Below are 23773 nucleotides of genomic sequence, written 5' to 3'. Positions count from 1 at the left end.
TTTAGCAATGGTGAAAATATGGGGGGTGGCTGAAAATCAGTAAAGATACAGGGCGTTATAAATGTCTCCTACATGTTGTCGTTTTCTGTCAGTGGCAACCAGCTCTGTTTGATCCAAAACAAAACCACCTGCTGTATCCGCATCAACAAGACCTGGATGTATTCTGGTCATAATCCACAGGATATGACCTACATTTAGGCCAGAAAACCTTCTGATCCCCAGCGAATGGATCTGTGATGGATAATTTCGATTTTCCGATCGTAAATTCCTCCTTCACATTGAAGATTATGGCTAGCGCCAGATTATGACGTCAAGAATTCGCTTTAGAGTGAGATTAAGGATGAACATGTTGTTACATTTTCATTGGAAAACACAAGTTGCTTACAACTTAAAATTTTAAGCCCGGGTTTACCTTTAGTCGACAATACAGAAATATTCAGAGGAATTCACCACATCATACATAAATATTTTGGATACCATTTGCTTTATTTCGTGAGTGCGACGTTGTTATCCATAAAGTTTGTCTATATTGTACTTCCCTACTTCTAAAATGCCACTCAAAGAATTTACCACATTAAAGACGTTTCTTTAGAGGGATAATAGTTTACGGGCATTTAGCGATCTTGCTAATCCTTTTCGACATCATTTTGACATAAACTGTAGGTTCCGTCGACTTTGGGGGCGGTTGAGTAGCGTAGTGGTTAAAGCGTTCGCTCGTCACGCCGAAGACCCGGGTTCGATTCCCCACATCGGTACAATATGTGAAGCCCATTTCTGGTGTCCCCCGCCGTGATATTGCTGGAATATTGCTAGAAGCGGCGTAAAACTAAACTCAGTCAGTCAGTCCGTCGACTTGTGTCAGGTACACCATCTTGAATTTCATAAGGCATTTATAACGTAAGCTTTGATACTAAGTTTGTGTAAACAATGTGTGTATAATGCAATTTAAAAACACATTAATAGATCTACATGTCAATAGTGAGTTTAGTTTTACGCCGCTTTAGCAATATTTAAGCAATATCACGGCGAAAGACACAAGTAATGGGATTCAAACATTGTACCCATGTGGGGAATCGAACCCGGGTCCTCGACGTGAGGAGCTAACGCTGTAAATACTTGGCTACCCCACCGCCGACCTATGTCAATAGAAGAACTTTTATACCTCAGAGAAGATCGAGTCGACATTATAAAGAGACGTCACATTTAAAGGACAGCAGCAAAAGTAAATGATGGTCTTTTGAGTTGGTCGGCAAGACATAATAGTTATAGTAATAGTCCACTTATATGACGCTCCTATCCAGGCACATTGCTTGCTCACGGCGCTTCGTACATTAATATCTCCGGTCATAGGTGAGGTGAGGTGAAATTGGGTTTTACGTCGTGCTTGAGAATATTTCGCTCATATGACGACGTGCATGCTTGTGTATGTGTATGTGCGGCTGCTTGTACTAGCCCAGACTTAAGCTGGTTTTATAGTGCTAGCCCACTGAGATACCATGCAGCAGTAAAGCATGAATACCCCACTCAGACCCATTATACTGACTCCGAGCCGACCAGTACACATTAATGCCGAGCGCCAGGCAGGGACCAACAAGTACCATATTTTAACGTCTTTTGGTATGACACGGTCGGGGATCGAACCCGCAACCTTCTGCTCTCCCGGTCGTAGGACACTATCGTACTTTCCGATACTTTTTCAACTCCTGGGGGTCATACAGCCATGCTGCCTGTTAGGCGCAATGAACGAAACACTCACACGGGTTCCAATTTCAAAAATATGATCATTTCTCTGTCGGTACTCTACGCAATGTCATGTTATAGTAGACACAAATCAAAGTCCAACTTAGTCAACAAACCGCATGAAACTTGAGATCGATGGTTGGTTTTGAGCAGGCTGTGAAGTTGGTCCAGGTGTGGTTCCTCTCAGGGGACACAAACCAGGTTCCGTTGACTGTACATTGTCTCGTGGCGTTCTCTGTAAAATGGGTCAAATAGAGCATTATGTCAAGACTGAGTTGGTTGTGTTTTACACCGCCGCTCTGATATATCAAGGATCAGAACTGTTGTTGTCGTTCTAAGTAACAGGAGAAAAGATAAAATATTACACAAAACCAGGATTCGAAACTAGTGTTGCGATCTTAGCGCTACGATGGTCGTATATGTAAGTCAATGTTATAGTATTGGCATTTCGATAACTGTATCTCCAATATCGCTTTGTTAACAGGTACCCTGTTCAGTGAACATTTATGCCACAGAAATGTTCAAGGTATTTGAATCTTGAAGCCTTTTTGCTTCTATTTCATCACGTTGGGAGGCATGGAGGAAACAGGTGTCTTTGACTCTACCCGCCTAACGCTGATCGTGTTTCCACGTCAGAAATCGGCGTTAGTTCCACCCACGATGAACCACTACTCGATGAACCAACTGATATACTAAACCATCGTAAACCAAAATAGTAGCACTCAGTCTATAAAATGAAACTAGTTACACTGCTATCAGCTTGTGTGATCTGCTACAATAACCAGCTGTTGGTCAGAGATCCCCCATTGCCAGGCGCTGTTGTGGCCTGAGCATCAACTCAGCGGCCTCATATATCATTTATCGAATACTCGTACTCAGACGCAATCAGACCAGATTAGCCTGGCTGTGATATGATCTATACGTGGCCAGATGTGTCACGACATTATCGCTTGACCCTGAATATAATTTCACAAAGTGACGACCATGCTGCCACCTTTGACTTCATAAACTGACTTAATGGACAGGAAGGATTTGTTTGAGGACAACTGAAATCACTAGGTTGAACATTGATGGGGATGTTGTTATGCTTCTAAACAATTGGATGGATCAGGTTTGGTCTAAAATAGAAATAATGTCATGTTGGCTTTAGACTTCGTGCATGATTGGACATCACTATGAATCTATTTAGCTGTAATATACCTTGACGTGTATAAAGACAAATTTCATCCACCACCTGAATTAATTTTAATGTAATACTACGAAATGTATACATGAAACATTGGTAATAATATCGTGCATCTGCCAAACGGAAAACGCAAATGAAATCGATATAAATGTCATTATATCGGGGAATAATTGTTAAATAATACAATCTATCACATGCAGGCACAATACAGTATCGGTAAATGGTTTCCGGATCCCGTCCACTAAATATAAGCGACAAAACCTCATTACATCCATTAAAAGTATCGATTGTGTAATTCCGACGAAATCATGTGTTTATCACCATCACAGTGCCCGGTGCCCCACCGGTTTCCCCTCATAAACAGATGCAAAGGCAAGCCAATTGTTTACCCACGTGTGGTACAAGTCAAAAAAGGAAATAAAGGACATCATTTATTAAATAAAACTTGCAACAATTGGATATTATGTCATATCTAGATAGCGAATACATTTAACGCAAAACAGTCATTCTCAGTTAAGTTGTACAAATGCTTTCGACTGGTTACAGGCCCCGCTATCCTTAACGTGAAACCGTTTTTCCTATGAAATCGACAGTATTCAATAGTCAAATGTAATAGAAGTTTTTGGTAAACTGCAATAGTCACAAACATTGGAGAAAATATCTGAAACTGACTGTTCCTTTACAGTTGGTTATGATTTTCTTGCTGTCGGCAAAACATATTGCCGTCAATGATTCTCTTCTAGATAATACTAATTAATTACAAGTAAACGTAATAAACCAGCATAATGAAACTTCAAAGGGTGCTTTTATATTTAAGAACATAAAAATCAAGAATGAGAAAGAAACAAAAAGACATTTTTGTTTTAATTTTGTCGGTAGAAGTAACCTTAATTTACGTTATATATAACTGATGTACATAAGATTTACTACATATAAACACGTTTAGCAAGTAAAATGGGTTGTATTCTATGCCGAACTCAATATTGCTTTCAAACAAATGTCAACTGATCGACAAGGAGATTTAATAGAACGAACTAACCCATTTTATCTGTAGTTCTTGGAACAATTTGTTAAGGATGTAATCATACGTGACGGTCACAGTAAAATAAGTCTCATAGGAATCGATGCTGGCCCTAATCCATTTACATGGATAGCATAACCGTGTAAGTTTCCAAACATTAAATCAACAAAACGGAGTCATGTGGCCCTCATCCTGGACATTTAATATAAGGATGTCATTTACGTTTTGTAATTTACGTTTAGTAGATGTTCAGAAATTCCTTGTAAGTGAAAAAGTGCACCACAAATACCCTATGCAATCACACGTTGGAAGCAGTGGTTATTTCAGCACGTCATTCGAATGTGAACTTTGAAGTGGAATAAGTGTTTTTCAATGATAAGGATGACTGTACTGTCTTGACACATGCTGTATAATGATTCCGAGTTACATTTTTGCAACATTACGATAATATATTGATTAATCAGTTTAAATACTTTCATAATTCAGACATGATTTATGAAAACCATTCTTTGCCTTCCGTGCATGGCCCTGTAACGTAAATTACAGGAATTGTGACGTAAATTACTTTTCATTGCCTCTACATTAATCTTTTCTGTATAAAGCACAGGTGTATAAAGTAAGCTGAATGTTGAAACATATGGTTTCCTATCAAGTGATAAAGCAGTAAACATGTGATTGGATCGTGGGGATTTAAATTTAAAGATGTAAACAGAACTATTTTCAGTGTTTGATTATTTGTTGATGTACTTTATATGATACTTGTGAAACTGCACAGTTGGTATGATGATAATACTTAAAAACATGCATGTTTTATCCTTAAAGAAATTGCTATTGGGATACTCTTCAAAGTAGTGATGTTATTGCATGTGATTCATAATAAAGCATTTATGAAGTAATGTATTAGCTGTTAACGTAAATTACATTACTTTATTTGGGATTGTTAGGAAAGTGACATTATGTTAAATGATGGAATCTATACATTATTGCTTGAATTGTGGTCATCTATTGCAGGTATTATAGCTAAATCTCAAGCAGAGAGACAAAGAGAATACAGAGAACGGAAAAATCAGAATTGGGAAACAAATGGAATAGGAAAGAATTGGAACGTGTTAAAAGTATTATAAGCAGACCAGTACACTGTCTAGAGCTGAAAAAGAAAAGAAAACGTAGAGAAAGAAACAAAAAGTAATGTCAGAAAATATGGAGAAAATGTAAAAGCCATTCTAGCTACTATGACCCAGAATGAAGCGACTGCAGAAGTTGTTCCACGGGAGCCTTTAGTGACTAAAATGTCTGATGAGAATGGTGTGTCCAGTACAACACACGAACCAGTGATTTTAAGCTACCCGCTTTTATTCATGTACAGGTTTCTATGTTTTATACGTTCATATACGTCAAATGTTCTCCGAAAGTTCTGCTTTTGTCCTTGCTTATGATAGTATCACCTATGCCCATTTCTATTTAAAGTTGCAATTATTGACTGGTAATTATAATTTACGTGACAGTCGTATTTTGATCAGGGTCTATGTATCTAATGTTCAAGGTCAGGTTAGCCATAAGTTGTTGGTTTCATTAATTAGTTGTCAACTTGGGAGAAACCCTTCTAAATAGAAGCATTTAATAGTTGCACGTTTGTCATTTGGTATTGTTTATTTGTATCAAAATTAATGAAACATTGTAATTTACGTCACTCAAAAACAGAATGAGTTGTTACACAGATGACTGTTAAGATCGTTGGGACCAGCATGTGAGATTATTGCCTGACAATACAGTATCACAGTGACTGGAAACGCAGCAATTCTGTTTTAGCACTATCGTGGAGAAAGCGTATCAGTTTTAACAATGGCATTTGCTTTCATACCCAATATACAAAATCTGAAAAAATAAAGTACACGCCCGGATGTTCATATTGCTTTTCCACGTGTGATGACATGTGAAACTGTCTATCTTATTCTGCTGTTTTTGACAATTTCAATGTATTGCTATTTGAAAGGCAGCTGGTCATTGTGGCTTGGGTGTCGTCACGTAAATTTCATTGTAACTTCAGGGTACAGTAGTATAAAGAGCTGTTGCAGGGTAATTGTCTGTGCCTGAGTGCTGAATATTTAGTAACAGGTTCTCTAATGCTTGTACTTCATGAAAGGTAATGCAATTTACCGAACATGAAACATTTTTTTCCCTCGAGTTTCCACTGGCAATTGTACATTTGAACTGAGAATGGCTGAAAAACATCGTGCATATAGCTAATAGACGGGAGTCGCCTTCTTCTCTACCTGAAATACATCACAAAAGAAGTCCAACCAATCATTTGCACATATCGTTAGACACCGTGTACAGTAAAACCACCACTGTGTCACATCAGCTATGGAAATAAAGGTACTGATACTTCCATTATCGCCTTGTTTGATTTATATAATTATTGTTTTTATTTAATTCCCTCATGTAGTCTTGGCTGTTTCATAAACAACATACACGAAGCTATTTGACTCTTTTTGCTTTTTACAGCAGCCATGTATGTGTTATTGTTCAGCAAGGCCATCGACTGGAAAGATATTCCTACAGTGACTAGCAAACGTCTACAGATAAGATGAATTGTCAGGACAGGACAATGTACGCGCCACAACTGCTCGCATTGGTCGCCGTATGATAACACGGAACGCATCACTGAGAGGCTGGAATTGTTACTATCACATTACATGCCTCGATGCCCTGACTGGCTTGATGGAGAAGTGGCAGGGCAACTACTGCTGTTCATCATTGTGGAGACATGTCGCATCTCATGTTGCATCTCATGTCGCATGCATCCCATTATATGCATTGTTTCATCCCTAGTTTGGATATCAATAAACACCGATTCAGATGATATGCATGATATGTATATTAATATATCATTGGGCTTTGGGGTTTCCAGAATTAAAATGTGAATAGTTATATAGAGACTAGAGAATTGCATCGTACATCAAATTATTAAGTTGAGCGGATTAACGGATATTGCATGGCTTTGACAAAGTGCTGAGGCTGATATTTCTATTTCCTGCCAAAATTAAGGTCATAGTCACAATTCGTCTTCATGAATGATTTCACTTCATTGACCGATATGTTATTTCCTGCTTTATGAGAACTATTAATGTTATTGTGTTTCAAACATGTTCACGATCTAATTGAGTTTAATGTGGTTATTGCCCATGTCCCAGTCAGATATATGAGATGTTACATTGTGTAATGCAGCACATATCACTATTCCACAAGTACATGTTCATTTTTTACTACGGTGTCGTGTACATGATCATGTCTGAAGCAGAAGATTCAGTGATCGATACGGTAAGCAGTATAACACGGAATAAAACATAGTCCCCCTGACTGATCATCCATATCGATAAGCTGGTTGCTAGGTACGTGTTTTAATCCGTAATATTTACGTGATGTAAGGAACAAATAATCAATTAAATGATGCACTTAACATTAATCTTTACGGCGGTCCTGACAGTCGCTTAACAACATTAGGTGCACATTCACTATGATGTCCATACAGCTGATATACATGTACCACTCATAAAAGGGAAGGAACACCCGGCCGTGTCATGTTACTGTTGATAATCTGTGATATAATCTGTCATATGAATGAACACGATCTTCTTGAACACGTATTGACTAAGATATGCTATGAATATACATTTGCGGCCGAATCTTATATGAGAAAAGTTTGAAGTTTTCATTATTCGGATTCTTGTTGATGATTAGATTTCCTAATAATCACATCACATTCCTGTGATAAAATGTAGTTCACATGTATTGGATGACTACAAGAACACCAATCAACAATGCGCCAGCAGGACTGTTTACGATAACTGTGGGAGTTTCAGTCTACAATGTATGTCCACGTTGATTGCCTCGAAGCGCCTGCTAGACACCACGAGTTGTATTTAATCAGCCGAGTGAAGATTTCAGTAGTTTTGATGACAGAAAACCCTCACAATAAATCATGATCTGTGGACACACAAACTCTCCTTCAACAGGAAAGTGGTCAATTCATCACTCGAGTAGCGATTCTAGCAGGCACACATTTTGTCCAGTGCCTCTTTGACCACGAACTGAGCTCGTGTGGAATGCCCACTGGGGTTTAACTGTGCTCCATGCTCAGCTACGTCGGAGGTGTGGCGGTCTCTGTTAGAACAAAGGATCGTCTTTTGGTATTCTGATCAGCCCTGAGTGCCCAATACATACCATAGATTGTGTACCGAAATTGTAAACTAAATATTTACCCCGGTCTATCAGAGGTGAATACTTAGGAATCTACAATGACACACACAACAGTGGCTGAGAAATAGATGGCTTGTAACATGTGTTTAGCATATGGTCGTAACGGTGGCAACGGTGAATATATGTATTCAGCATATAGACATAACCACATTGTCACTGTGCATATGCATAAATTTAGCATGTTATCATAACTATATTGTCACTGTATATTCATGTATTCAGCATACCATCATGACTATTTTGGGTCGTTGAAGTTGGTGTACATTATCAGATTTATATAAACTATTTGGTAATATTTAATTGTATTTGTATGAAATGCATGGGATCATGTGGATAATTTGTCCCATCCATATCTAATATGGTTTACGCTCCCTTTCAACTATTTCAAATAATTACGTAAGGTAATATCAAGTCGCTTACAACTAATGCTAACGCACGCTTTGGTTTTCTGGTGAATTCTGTTCTTGTCTTTCTATCGATGTAGCGAATACTAAACACGGTCAAACACCTGGCGCAATGAGGTTAGTATATACTAGTAGTTCCACATCTCCAATACAATGTTCATGATAAGAATGAACCTTCTACAGCTTCAGCATAACAGCTGTCGGAAGTAACTGGTATCACACCCGCAACGTCTTCCTGCTATGATCACTGCATCTTTGTTCCCGACTACAAAACGGCATTGACTGCCCCCTCAACGCCAGCTTCAAATAACGAGATTCCTGTAGTTAATAATAGAAGCTTCTGTAGTATGTTCCTATCAATCAGACCACGTGGTTCTCACACATACACATCGTTCCGTCTTGTCCGAATGCATGTAATCAGTGGGAGGTCACTGTGCAGTAAAACGGTATGACATGGGCCGAGTGGTTGAAAGGTAGTTTGTAAGTACTGTCCGTACTCGAGAGGAGTAGGTGCAGTTAAGTGATTTGTCTGGTTTGGCTTATTGGTCAAATCTTCCTCTTAACGGTCAGAGAAGAAGAGCTTGGTTAAAGTGTTCCTTCACAATGACATTCCCTATGCTGACAGGCGTTGGCAAAGTTTCATTTACTAACGTTAATTAAGCATGAAATATTGTGCGACGTTCTAGTGACAATAACAGTTTAATATAGAACAACTGTGTGACTATCGATAGTTTAGTAATCGACTGATAGTTTAGTAAATGAGTGACTGAGTGAATTTAGTTTTACGCCGCACTCAGTTAAATTTCCAGCTATATGGCGGCGGTATGTAAATAATCGAGTCTTGACCAGACTGAAGATCAATTCCAACCCGGATCTTCACGGGTCCGTTGATAAATGCGCAGTACAAAATACAGGAAGTACTAGATTCGTTCAATTTGATTTAGAGTTACCCGCCGCCCCTGTTATGTTTCTTGTCAGTTATTAAAAGAGATTCCAACTACTTCAGTTTGTTTTTATTTCATATAAACTATAGATTAATTTGGGAAAAGACTTCAAATGAGACAATTCAAGGAAAATGTCCATTGGTCGCAATAGACTATTGCTATAGTTATTACCCCCTCAATAGTCACCCCTAATAAATACGTATGCACTTTGTACTATGTACTATCCATACTATGTATATGTGTCTCAGCGGTGTTAGCCAAGTGGACACAGTTACCCTGGTCACGGACACCGGGTGTCATCACTGTTATTCAGTGATCCATTCATATAATTTGCACACCTATTTTCCCTTCAAACCTCACGGAATTTGTTTCTCAGCATAGGAAAAACTGGGTATTCTTTTTTCAATACTGTCCTATATCATGTATTAAGATCTGTTTTCTATTCCTACTTGTTGATTCCTATGATAATACATAATTAATTATCATGCAGAAACGGTTGGGTATATTCAAGTCGGCGTCAGAGTGAATATTTATTCCGACAGTCGCACACACAGCTTCGATCCCCAGAGGTTATATAAACACGCCAGACTATCCACTCTGTGTGCTGACATCCCCGCATTGGAATTATAGCTTGCATAGTGGGAAATGTCCGGTGGTCTACACAGTTGTAATATCCATCAAGATGCAGGCCGGTTAGCCGGTTAATGCTCTGGGGGTGGGGTGAGGCGTTGGGGTAGGGGAAAACGGGTGGAGGAAAAATAGGGACCACGATTCCGAAAATCCCATGAAAAAGATGTCAACAGGTCCTGATGGAAAACTCAATATTGGAATAGCTGCTCTTGAAGTATACGATCTTCTCACGACACTAATTTCCAATTCGTGAACTCACCGTTTCTGTTGAAACCGCTGATGTAGTCCGGGCAAGGCTGAGTGGCGATGGAGCCGGCAGGGGCAGCGTCCCAACATAACACGTCATCCCACACGACTTCACAGTTCGTCGATGGCTGCTCGATCTCATAACCTGATAAATACATATAGACGTCATAAATCCGACAGTTGGGACATTGTGGTACTATGACGACAGATGCATTGGTTTTACTGTTTAGACATCTGATATATAGTCCACATCATCTGGCTTAACTTTCACTTATAACTAGCCACCGTTATGAGTGACAAATTGAGACGGTGATTGAAAGCGCTGTCATTTCCTATTGCCACTGTTTTAAACAATTATAGATATTAATATTTACTATTCCATTCCACAACGTCTAAAATGTCTAGGGTTTGTGTACGTCTGTACTTTCAGCGAGGTTTCCTTGTGTTTTGGACCTGAAGTTTGTTTTGTTTTGGCGAATGTTTTTCTGGTCATATGTTCTTCGTGTCCGACTATACGTAGTCGTCGTACGGTTAAAATGTGTAAGAAACCACGTAACATCACATTGCAGTCACGTTACAACACGATCACAATAGTATAATTCAGTGCTCCGATATCACCACCGGTAGTTTAGTGAATGCCATGTATCCGGCCATGTATCACCTTGCTTTGTCCAAAAATATCATTTAATTTAAATTTGCGACTGAACAGCATAATTTTAATGAGTTAATACGTTAAGCTAAAATCTACATTTCGTTCCAATATACATACACACTGTCTCAAAAACAGGACATACCAGATCGACACACTTAATTGTCATCGAACACTTGATGTCAACACATTTGCAGTGGTCCATTCATATAATTTCCATCTCATGTTTTTCTGTCACGCCAAACGGATATCGCGGCCGGATAATGGAGACTGGTTACTGTCTGACATTGACTACTTGTAGAGCGACTAGAGAAAACCAACCTAGTGTGGACCTGTTCTCCTGTTCCACCATCTTCCAGTAACACGCCACCTTCGCCTCCAGCAACAACCTCTTCTGCTCCATCTTCGACATGATGTGAGCGATCTGAAATGATTGCTGTGTACTTAACGTAACATGCATCTCACGAATTAGCTCCCTTTAACTCAGGTTAAAACGTTGTTCAAAGCCGTGTTAAACCCATCTGACTCCTTCTTTCTAAATAACGCCATGTAGTATGTAACTGCCAATTACAATACAATCTGCCAATTACAAGACGTCACAAGATGCTACTTGTTTACCGAATTTGACCCTTCGTATAAAGGGAATAACATCTGACGGTCTCGGAATCTCTACATACTGTGGTTAGATTTGATCTTCAGTAACCCATGCTTCTCGTACTAGGCGACTAATTTGGTCGGGTTGTCAGGCTTGCTGACTTGGTTGACACATGTCATCGTATCCCAATTGCGTAGATCGATGCTCATGTTGTTGATCACTGGATTGTCTCGTCCAATTTGATTATTTACAGACCGCCGCCATATTGTTGGAATATTGCTGCGTGCGACGTAAAACTAAACCCACTCACTGACTCATACTGTCCATGCTGAACAGTTGCATGGTATATTAGTAGGTTAGCACTACATTACGGGCGTCAATCCAGACAAGCAGACACACACACACACACACACACACACACACACACACACACACACACACACACACACACGCACGCACACACGCACGCACGCACGCACGCACACACACAAGCATACAATCACACATGTGAATGCACGCCGTCATTTTCGTGAAATGATCTTGAATGTGACATTTTACCCATGTTCACCTCACCAAACGAACCAAACGAACCGTCCTTGTCAACCTAAGGATTCGTCCTATTCAATGATTGGTTAATTTTTTTACTAATTACAGCTCATCCATAAACTACATTTTGTCTATTCATTTCCATCACCTTTTTACCCTCTACGGCAGATGATGACATATTATTCTCTGGCGCTGACATTTTGATAATTAAGGGCACGTAAGAAGGATATCTAGAAAGACCACACTCATAGTATGATGCTTGTCTGTTGTTTAAAGCCTCACTCCGCAATATTTAAGCTAATATGAGACGGCCTGGACCAGGCAATCCAGTGGTCAACATCATGAGCATCGATCTACACAACTGGGATACGATGGCATGTGTCAACAAGCCTGACCACCTGATCAGCTTACAAGTATGGGCTGCTGAAGACCAATTCTAACACGGATCTTTACGGGTACACTCATAGTATGAGCTGACATAGCTGGGATCATCATGTATATTTTCAATAGACTGATAGTAAGGAATATAAGATTATGTGCATGGCATATATGTGTAAACAAGATTACAATTCGCCAGTTTAAGTTGATACAACAGGTATATAATAAAGCATAATACGTGCAGTTACTTACAACATAAACACAAGCTTAAAGCGATAAGAACTAGCAAGCAGGTAACTATAACAGTAAAGCAACAGCTGTTCAAACAAAATAACAGTTTTTGCATCCGAAAATAACAAATGATTTAATCACCTTGACTCTCCAAACTGGGGTGTGCCTTTCTTTGAAGGAACGTGCGATAGGGGCTTTAGGTCGAAAACCAAATGTTTCTTATCACAATCTGATTGCCATTTCCCTCACAAAACGTGCACCTCGACTGGACACCTCGGACTGATAGCTCACGTAGCCCATTTTAACAATATATCGCAGATGGACCAACCATTTTGTTTGTCTTGTGCCTTTTTTTCTGTTTTTTTCTGTTTTTTTAAATATTTTTTTATTTTTATTTTTGTTTTGTTTTTGTTTTTTTTGTTTACCGCCACACTATTCCAGCTGGGTCTGTAAATGTAAATAATGAGAGTGGACCAGATAATCCGGTGAATGACGTCACGCAAATTGGATACGCCCTTCGGGACACATATGGGTTGCTGTGAAAAAGTTATACCAGGGATGTTCACGACTTTGTGTAATATTGGCAAGGATTGTTCTGATGATCAATGTTCGTAATACTTTGAGGCTAAGCTCCGCCCAAATGGCAGTCCCAAAAGCATGTGTGTCAAATGTACCATCTATGGAATAACAGAGCTCATCATCCAATCTCTGATGTTATCGATACAATACATCAGTACGATTATTTTGGTATCGCTATCCAATATATATGCAAATCAGGTGGCCTAACTTATTTGTAAGATCAACACATCGATACGGTGCCTTCTTTCTCAATAAACTAACAAACTATTCTACTATACTTAAAGGAGGTTCCTGTATGTGATGTATGGCGGTGTTAACTGACGAAAGGTAACTAGTATGTAAACAATACGATAAATGAAGCGGTCCACTCAGTCACCGTGGTCTTAATCTTTCCAAATGTGCGAAGTCAGTTCGTGAACGTCCATTTTAAGAAAGAAAAGATAATCATAAAAATAAAAATATGCTCATCAACGTTTCTGTTACCAATGTATGATATCTACGATCTAGTATCTACAATCTAGTACTACTTTGATACCTTACAACATTGCCTTTAACTGACTAGAAGAAAAGCATATTGTTCGTTTACTTTAATCTCGAGTTAAACACATACGTCTAAATATTTATGTTTTCCAATTGATTACCAGTAGCGTATTTCCCGCAGTACACATCTTAGAATGGACTTGCTCTAGTCAATGAACGTCAGATGTCCTGACATTTTGTCAGATGATTGGCCAAGGCGCGATGTCGTTAATTAAGTCATTTACCATGAAAAGTCAAACTCATTTTTTCTCGTTTGTGAATCCGCCTCTACTCAAACGTTCAATGTCAACTTGGTTAATTCCATTCCATTCTTACATTACAGTCTTACATGGAAGTTCACTGCGAATGGTCTGTGGGTGACAAGTCGAGTGAGAGCTGATCATGGCGAGGTGGTAATGTTCTCCTGTAGGAAGCACTCTATAAGGTATCTTACGTTGTGCTTCTGAAACACACAACGACGTCCAGGTCGGTGCCCAGTTGGCACCACGTGTACCTTCAGTTTATTTGTTATTCTTTTTATTATAGGATATTTATATACCCCACATATCCACGCAACTAGTGCATGCTCAAGGCGCTGGTATTTTTCCCCTCGATCATTGGATGTCAATCTCAACGGCACATCGTATTATCAATCTCAATTCCGTGTGGAGTATACAACTCTTGCAACCACTAGGCTCTCACCCTAACGAGTCTTAACAACAGTATGTTGTGACGGTAGTACTGCCCAGTGACACGTCCGTGTATAACGTGTAAATGTGTCATTACTGCGATCCCATCCCACACCATAACATGACCACCCACCCCCACCCCTACAATCCTGCTGGCTTGCGTTGAGGGCATGACAACGGTCATTCCGTCCACGCCACTCAAGGAAGTCTAAAGTAAAACTTGATTCTTTCGGAAACATAACGCTTGTCCAACGGCACTTGGTCTGGAGCTGCTGTATTTGACACCACCGACGTCTTGCAGTAATGTGACGGACGACGTTGGATAACACGTGGACGTGGGCATGCAGGTCAAATCTGTGCAACCGATTACGAAACGTCTGTCTATTCACTCCTGTAGTTTTGGAACGTTCATCTCCAATTTGTGAGGAACACAGTCGTTCTGATGAAAGGGCCAAGGTCGACGCTTTCATCAACGTTATTTGTCTGTCGATGTCATTGTTTTAATTTTCTAATTATTTACTGTGAAACGTTATATGCTCGTGACACAATGCTCTGTCTTGTTCCGACATCCAAAATGCAAATTGCAAGAAGCCGTTTCTAACGTAACAAATGGAGCAGTTCAAAACAATAGTTTAAAACAATATCAGAACAACCTTCAGTCTGGTCTTTACCACTGAAATATACAGCAACACTGTAAACCTGGAAGTTTACCCTGACCATGTCCACGTACGCATTATGACAACGCTTGCATGCAATTGTCGTGTTTGCACAGAATTCATAACACGTTGTGGATAATAAATCATTTCTAAATCCACATACAATCATACAATTTGTTTCCCAAATAATAGCCAAAAAATATACTATGCCCCAATAGTTTTAATAGTATATATAAAGTCACCACTAGAGAACAATCACCGTCAATTAACCGACAAACAGATTCCATGGACGTAATTTTAAGACAAACATTACATGAAGAGATCAATGAAAATCATTTTATAATTTCTATCAAACAGGGCTGACATCATGTGGCATACGATTCTGACAATACCTTAAGCATATACATAAAACAGATGACAACAGGTGCTCGCTGCAACATTTACTTACTTGTTGATCCTTGCGCCTTTCTCTGATAGTGGCCTCCTATCTGTATATGAATAGAATACCACGCCGTTTAACGTGCAACCTCCCTCGCATTACTGACTGGTTGTCAAGAGCAGCATTAGCCATCCACAGAACCTGCTCTAGTTACAAACGGCAAGCACCTTATCCGAAATATCGACAATTTCTGGGTTTCGCTGTCCCTCCCACACAAAAGTCTTCAGACTCATGAAAAGGTTTAATATTCTCCTATAGCTACGGTCTATTCATTGTGACTGCCTATCGCGCTGATCATCGGGCAGTTCCCGAGCCGGATTTCACAACTTCACAGCAACAGCTTTGGAATAATCAGATTCCATTCCTGACTTCAGAAGTCTTAGAAGCACGCCATGAAGGATTATACTAAATGGGAGCGTGGTTCCCGTTTGACAAGAAGTTAGGAATCGCTATTGCAGTTTGTTCACAACAGAAAATGCGCCGTCGCAATGGTTCCACACACGTGTCAATAGCAATTTACAACGGTATTCTTTACTGTTCTCATAAATAAGAGAGCGGGTCGTCACGAATGCGGAAATATGCATATGAGCTCTTCTTCAGGCACTGCATGGCACAGAAGGCAGTCTGCAGGGGCGTATACATTTCTACGATTTGTGTCTTCACCATGGCGTCCTGTGTTTCTCTGCTGTCAGAAAGCTTAATGGCAAATTATTCTGCCGGTATCCGGCTCTTCAGGAGTTTAGCTTGAATGGACTTATCAACTTTAATATGCGAAATCAAAAACTATTCACTAATGACACGTTCTTATTTGGCCGAGGTGACATTGTCAGACGTCATTAACTCTGTTTGCAATGAACTTAGACAAGCGTACATTCGTTGACTTAATAGCTAGCTTGTTAAATGAACGCTACGAGTTTTATACATTTTGGTTTGCCGTGTCCTTCATATATCGGGGCATATCGTTTTCTTCTTTTGACATGAACTGTCGATAGGCGATTTCTGATTGAGCAACAGGCGGTAGGTTCTTATACAGATTTGGCAAGGTCTGTAGTGCCACTGATGCGTAGAGTACATGTGGTATCGACCATCGAGATTGGTCCTTAACAATGCGATGGATTTCACACCGATTAAACAGAATTTCACTTTTATCAGTTCATGTCTATCTAATGTGAGCAGAAATCCCACGCCGATACGTGTCTTCGTCTTCACCTTTAACAGTGTAAGAATCTACACCGAAACGTCACTCTATGCAGCAAACAAGGTCTTGATATCCATAAAGCTGTTTGCTTCACTGTTGACTTGACTCACTTCTAGAATGCCAATCAAAGAATTGGTATTTTCCTGGGCTGTTGAGATGAACAAGTATGGCGTGGTTTCAGCAAACCTCGTAGTATTCACAGTTAAAACTGGGTGTTGTAATCAGTTGTAAGTTCAGTCATAATCGACGGGGGCTATTTACGCGTCGCGGTTTAATAGTTCTTACTTTATGTTCCCTAAAACGTATATTTTATAATGGATGTTGATGTTTACATAGATTTAGTTGTTAAAACTTACGTCAGGCCGCAACGTACAACATAAATACCGCATGCATGACACTGGAGTAGAACACCCAAGCTCCTGTTGTTGGTTGTTGTTTAACGCCGCACTCAGCAATATTCCAGCTATATGGCGGCGTTCTGTAAATAATCGAGTCTGATCCACACAATACAGTGATCAACAGTATGAGCATTGATCTACGCAATTGGGATTAGATAACGTTAGCAAGTCTGAGCACCCGATCCCGTTAGTCGCCTTTTACGACAAGCATGGGTTACTGAAGACCAATTCTAACCCGGATCTTCACAGGTCTCCAAGCTACAGCACTAACGTATCTATTGGTTAATGTTTCACCACCATGAGGATGGGACATTCAGGGGCATGTGTGTTGTGTTCCTAGTAATGTCGTCAATGATGACGTGTAGGGTATCCAGAGGGTATCCGAATTGTGACTGACAAGTAAAAGAATATCCAGTTTATCGATATGACTTTCATGAAATCTAAAGAATTTAGTGTGTGATAAAATTCCAATCCTTAACTTGATCAATCCAAATGAAGGCATGTAATGAGATTTGGCGTCGGGAAAACCAATCATATCACTCATCCCAAAAGAAGATATATGGTTTCCACAGTGTATATTGCATACCGCCTCTTTAAACAGTGAATAACGGGAAATAACCTGGCCATGTGTTTAATGAGGTGATCAGTCCTGAAAAATGATATAAAGTCATTATACTTAAGGGAAAACTGTATGGATGAACAACTTCTTTATTCAATAGAGAGGTTGTTCATCCATGAAGTGTTTCCTCATCTGACTCTCCAACTTCTAAAACATGCAACTCAAAGAAGACGTGTATATTGGAATATACAAACCAAAGAGACGGTTCGCAAATACTCTGTATATTATAATCTTGGCATCAGAGATACCGTGACATGATTCATCTGCCTATCTCCAATACATGCTGATGTATGAACGTTCGGTAAGTCACTTTCACCTGTGCTCCAAGAGTGATGGAGAATATTACTAAACCACTATCTCGCGTGTCTGCGGGAAATTCATTAAACGTTGTGAATGCAATAATCATTAATTTGATGCGGTATACTTACAGGCCATTTGTAATGGGGTTTTGTTTCTTTCAAATACTCCACCTCACCAGCCACCCGATACTTACACATTGGTAAACATACAGTGTGCCCACTTCACGTTTCAGTCCTTCTAACGATTGAGGATGAGAAAGCCACAATAACTCGGTGCGCCTAGTGGCTGCAAGAGTTGTATACTCCCCAGGGAGTTGAGATTGATAATATGATGTTGCGTTGAGATTGACATCCAGTGATCGAGGGAAAAAAATACCAGCGCCTTGAGCAAGCACTAGTTGCCTGGATATGTGCGCTATATAAATATCCTATAATAATTTGACTGGCAATCCCTCCAGCGTAACAGATCTGCATTCGCTTCGTTCATTTTTCTGGATATCCACTACGAGAATAACAGGTTCTTTCTACGCTTGAAATGACGTTTTTGTTATTAAATGTAGAAATATGCTAGCATGTGAAATCATGTTTATACTTATATTTTGTTACGACAAGTATTTACAGCTGCATTTCTAGCCTAATGGCCTCTCGAGAGATCAGGAATATTGAAGAATGGAATGGAACTCATATCATAATGAGAGCCGGTTTCCTTCACAACCACACTCACATCTCATTTATGATCACCCTGACACCATCATCAAAATCAGTTTGAATCATCGATTTAGGAAGACTTCAAAGTATGATACGTCCATGACAAGTGGATGCAGTTTAGATGACGTCGTGCAGCGGTAAACTGATATCCATTGAATATTGCATAAATATATGCAGTGCTGGTGAGCGAGCATTATTTCACGCGCGAGTGTGTTTGTGTGTGTGTGTGTGGGGGGGGTATCGAACCCCTGACACAATTGCAGATATATGGACCACCCTACAAACTGTAATTTCAGTACATCTAATGAATGTATATGCATCGAAACATCATTTACACAATAGTGAGTGAGTGAGTTCAGTTTTACGCCGCTTTTAACAATATTCTAGCTATATCACGGCGGGGGACACCAGAAATGGGCTTCACACATTGTACCCATGTGGGGAATCGAACATGGGTCTTCGGCGTGACGCTTTAACCACTCGGCTACCCCACCGCCCCTTTTACACATGACAGTCATAAGGGAGCGGGCTCATTGCATCAACCCCACTGGTTACCGAGAACCGATGTGGCGTGTAGTGAAGAGCCGGTACTGACAAGCCACTGGTGTGAAGTAATTGGCGTCAGGGTGGCATAAACGATCGCGCTAATAATCGGCTGTACATTTTATGTCCACATAAATACTGAAAATTTTATTTTGAACTATAAATGTGGTCAACAGAGAGTAAATATTCCTTTCAGAAGGTCACGACCGCTGTCAAGATGGGTCGGAGATGGGTTTTCTGATCTCTCGATCTAATTATTAAATTTATGTTTTTAAAAACCAGCGTGAGGCGATGAATCAATACTCCGGATCACGACCCACTGTCGCCATTCTTACGCGTGTTGAAATCCAAGATTGCACGGATTATTTTTCATGTTTCAACTGACATGGAAAATCAGTTTCCTGATTGACCAGTTTCCAAAGATATCGATTGTCTGGGTTTGAAGACTTAAATTTACTTGAATTTACAAGCTACATCACAGTATACGAGACACATGTCAAAGCCACAGGGTGATAAAGACAATAAACATCTACTATCATCACTCACAGAAAAGTATCCACACTTCATGTTACAACCTGAAAGTGTTATGCATTGCGCACCAGTCATAATCTAGCTTCTACAAAGAGTTCAACCATCTTCAGTACAGTCTCCTGTTATATCATTTGCGCTAGACGCGATGCTGTTGATAATATAGAAACTGCTATTCACTGCAACAGGAACGATAATTGTATTTAATGGTCGATGTTAACAGTAACATATATTAACACATGTTATATTGAATATATAAGGTATTGTATATACATGAATATGGTCGTATATAAGTCATAGGGTAACTTTTGTTCGTGTTCGTGTATGTGTGTGTGTGTCATTGAGTGTGTAGCTCTGTGGAGCATATTAGCCCGGTTTTATTGAGATAGGCTACATGTAAGCCTTGCGGCAGTTTCATACGGTGTGACCCGGCGACGGATCCAAATCTCCATCCACAGTTGCACACAATGTACAAGTAGAACACTCTCACAAAAGATCCGTTCATACATTAGTACATAGATGTCCGTAGAGGGTCGAGCGTGTCTTGCGTCATTGGTGTCACCCGATGAGAATGAAGGTTCCTGCACGTTGGATAAGTTATGGAAGTCCATTCCTAAAATTGAGATTTATAGTCTACTTAGTACTTAATTCTTTTTATCGACAAATCGGGAAAATCCTGTCAAATACCTTCACCTGTCTGGTAAGGGAACATCCTGTCAAATACCTTCACCTGTCTGGTAAGGAAAAATCTTGTCAAATACTTTCACTGTCTGGTAAGGGACAATCCTGTCAAATACCTTCACCTGTCTGGTAAGGGAAAATCCTGTCAACTACCTTCACCTGTCTGGTAAGGGAAAATCCTGTCAAATACCTTCACCTGTCTGGTAAGGGACAATCCTGTCAAATACCTTCACCTGTCTGGTAAGGGACAATCCTGTCAAATACCTTCACCAGTCTGGTAAGGGACAATCCTGTCAAATACCTTCACCTGTCTGGTAAGGGACAATCCTGTCAAATACCTTCACCTGTCTAGTAAGGGACACCTTCACCTGTCTGTCAAATACCTTCACTGTCTGGTAAGGGAAAATCCTGTCAAATACCTTCACCTGTCTGGTAAGGGAAAATCCTGTCAAATACCTTCACCTGTCTGGTAAGGGAAAATCCTGTCAAATACCTTCACCTGTCTGGTAAGGGAAAATCCTGTCAAATACCTTCACCTGTCTGGTAAGGGAAAATCCTGTCAAATACCTTCACCTGTCTGGTAAGGGAAAATCCTGTCAAATAACTGTCTGGTAAGGGAAAATCCTGTCAAATACCTTCACCTGTCTGGTAAGGGAAAATCCTGTCAAATACCTTCACCTGTCTGGTAAGGGAAAATCCTGTCAAATACCTTCACCTGTCTGGTAAGGGAAAATCCTGTCAAATACCTTCACCTGTTTGGTAAGGGACAATACTGTCAAATACCTTTACCTGTCTGGTAAGGGAAAATACTGGAAGCTGTTATAAATGATGATATAGACGCCATTGCCAATGGAAAACACCGGTTACAAAGCTTCTGTAGACATATCGATTTACCAAAGTGAAAACTGCCTTCCTGATACGGTTCACGGTATGCTGTCGTGTAGTAATGTTCCGTATTCTGGTGATATTGCTGATCTGGTTGTTGGAAGCAGGAAGCAGTTTGTTCCTGGTTGGTTCCAATAACATGTTACAGTCCGTTTTGTTTGGGGTTGCCATGGGGAACGACTTTGTGAAGCGAGGATAAAGATATATGTTTCGTTGTGTTGAGAAACAGGTCAGTAGTGATTGGTATCTTCGGATGAAGTTGCTGGATATTGCCAGTTTATAGTTTGTTCTTTGGTGTGTTATGTTTATATGTTTGTTTGTTTTTCACCAATAACACAGCTTTATGGCGACTGTCTTTAAATATTCAATCAATTCTGCCCATGAGACAACCCGGTAATTGACATCCCGAGAAACAATCTGAGATAAGATCGCATGTATTGACAGAATGAGAGTGTCTTGTCACCAGAATATTGTAAGTCGCCTCTTACGACAAGCATGTCAGTCCAAGGTCAATGCAAGGTCAACAGTCCAAGTCACACTGTGGTATATTAGGAAGTGACTATATTATCATGATATTATTACATAACAGTTCGGCTGAACCTAATGTTATATCTAAATGTAGGTAGTCGGTGTCTGCTCCCTGTAACATTATCTACACGTTTAGCGAGTATTTGTTTTACTTCGGTAAACAATCTTCGTGGTACGATTTTTTCTAATTTACGTTAGCGTGTTCATAACTACTCACATGAAGTTCAGGCCATTGAAAACATTTGAAGACTTTCATTGGGAAGTACTTTGAGATCCTTTGAGTTCTCATGAAAATCAACAATTCCTCAACGTAGGAACTCTACGTGCCGAATGTTTGATTGACATGGGTCCAAACTGACATCTTCCACTGCTATGCACAGTGCATTAGTGCAGACCTGGCTTTTGAATATTGGCAGCACACACGGTGTCATTCCATTAACTATATGGCCTAACATACGGACAGGCTGTGATTTATTGGATGAATGCTTTTAATAAAACCACCACTGACTTAATGTGTTTGATACTCAATTTCGACTGTCAAACTTCAAACATGTGATCCGCGTCATGCACAGCTACCAGTATGTATTCTGACTAATATGGTGATGATCCTCGACATATGATAATGCTCTATAATTACTATGGCGTCCTCCATCAATCAAAACGCCCCCTTGCTGATGCGAGGTGAAGTCGGGAATTAGCTGATGTGCTTCAATGTATGTTACAATACACATGTCATGAATCACTGACGGGATTACGGACCTCCTGCAATACACTAACATGTACATTTCCCATGTACATAGAGTGCTAGAACCTGTAAACTGTATGTCATACTTCGGTTTAAAGGTTGCTTACATGATAGTAATGTGTACTTCTACTGCGCTAATATCCATACACCAAGTGCATGCTCGAAGCGCATACAAACAGACAGTTCATTATTACCCCGCATAACCCAAGCTGCCTGTGAGGCACTAGAAGGTTTTAGTCACATGATTTATCCTACCGGGTACCCATTTTCTGCTGGGTGAACAGAGGCAATTTTGAACAAACTCACATGTATCACATGTGCTTCGTTATGGGGCAGGACTGAAGTCCTAGAAACTCTCAGGAGTCAAGCTGCTAAATACGGTCAACAATCCAAAGACTCCGTGCCCAACGTTGGTTAACGTCAACGGATTTGTGACCTGAGCTCTATGCACAGGACCACACACCACCACATGATACAGCAAACCACGGTTATATCGAACTATATTTAGTTCGTTCTGGTATGTTCCAGGAGTATTAAAACTTGCTTTCAGAAATTATTTAGTGAGTCGAAAAGCGCCTTAATAACACTTATCCAAGTATGCATCTCATAAAAATGGAACACCCTTCACGTTATGCATCACTATATTTCTTTTACGACTTGACATATATGGCTAACGGCTTCATTGTGTCAAACAGGCGACTTACTGACGTGTAAAATGTATATTTATTAATCGGAAACACCCCATACAATAGGGATATCACGACGTTTGACTTCCAGTCCATGAATTCTGGCTGCATACATGTACAACCGGTATATTGACATAAAGTTCATCGCTCAAGGACTCCTGAACTACACCAGTTCCAGCCGCGATGATCACAAATCCAAACTAACAGCAGTCATAAAAGCAATATTTATAGTTCTCCAAGTTT

At 39.9% G+C, this 23773-nt stretch overlaps 1 protein-coding gene across 1 annotated transcript in view; it reads right to left on the bottom strand.

Annotated features, from left to right (window-relative positions):
- Positions 1–23773, bottom strand: part of LOC124288015 (parathyroid hormone/parathyroid hormone-related peptide receptor-like) — a 37096-nt gene that overhangs the window by 12108 nt on the left and 1215 nt on the right. The window contains exons 2-4 of the mRNA XM_046724534.1: positions 11402–11504; positions 10445–10576; positions 1857–1975 (exon numbers count right to left, since the gene is read on the bottom strand). Coding sequence (XP_046580490.1) covers positions 1857–1975; positions 10445–10576; positions 11402–11504 — 354 coding nt within the window. The remainder of the gene's footprint in view (positions 1–1856; positions 1976–10444; positions 10577–11401; positions 11505–23773) is intronic.

Source organism: Haliotis rubra, unplaced genomic scaffold (assembly GCF_003918875.1).
Source record: "Haliotis rubra isolate DU_JTF1 unplaced genomic scaffold, ASM391887v1 Scf41, whole genome shotgun sequence".
Lineage (NCBI taxonomy): Eukaryota > Metazoa > Mollusca > Gastropoda > Lepetellida > Haliotidae > Haliotis > Haliotis rubra.
This window is presented reverse-complemented; position numbering and strand designations above follow the sequence as displayed.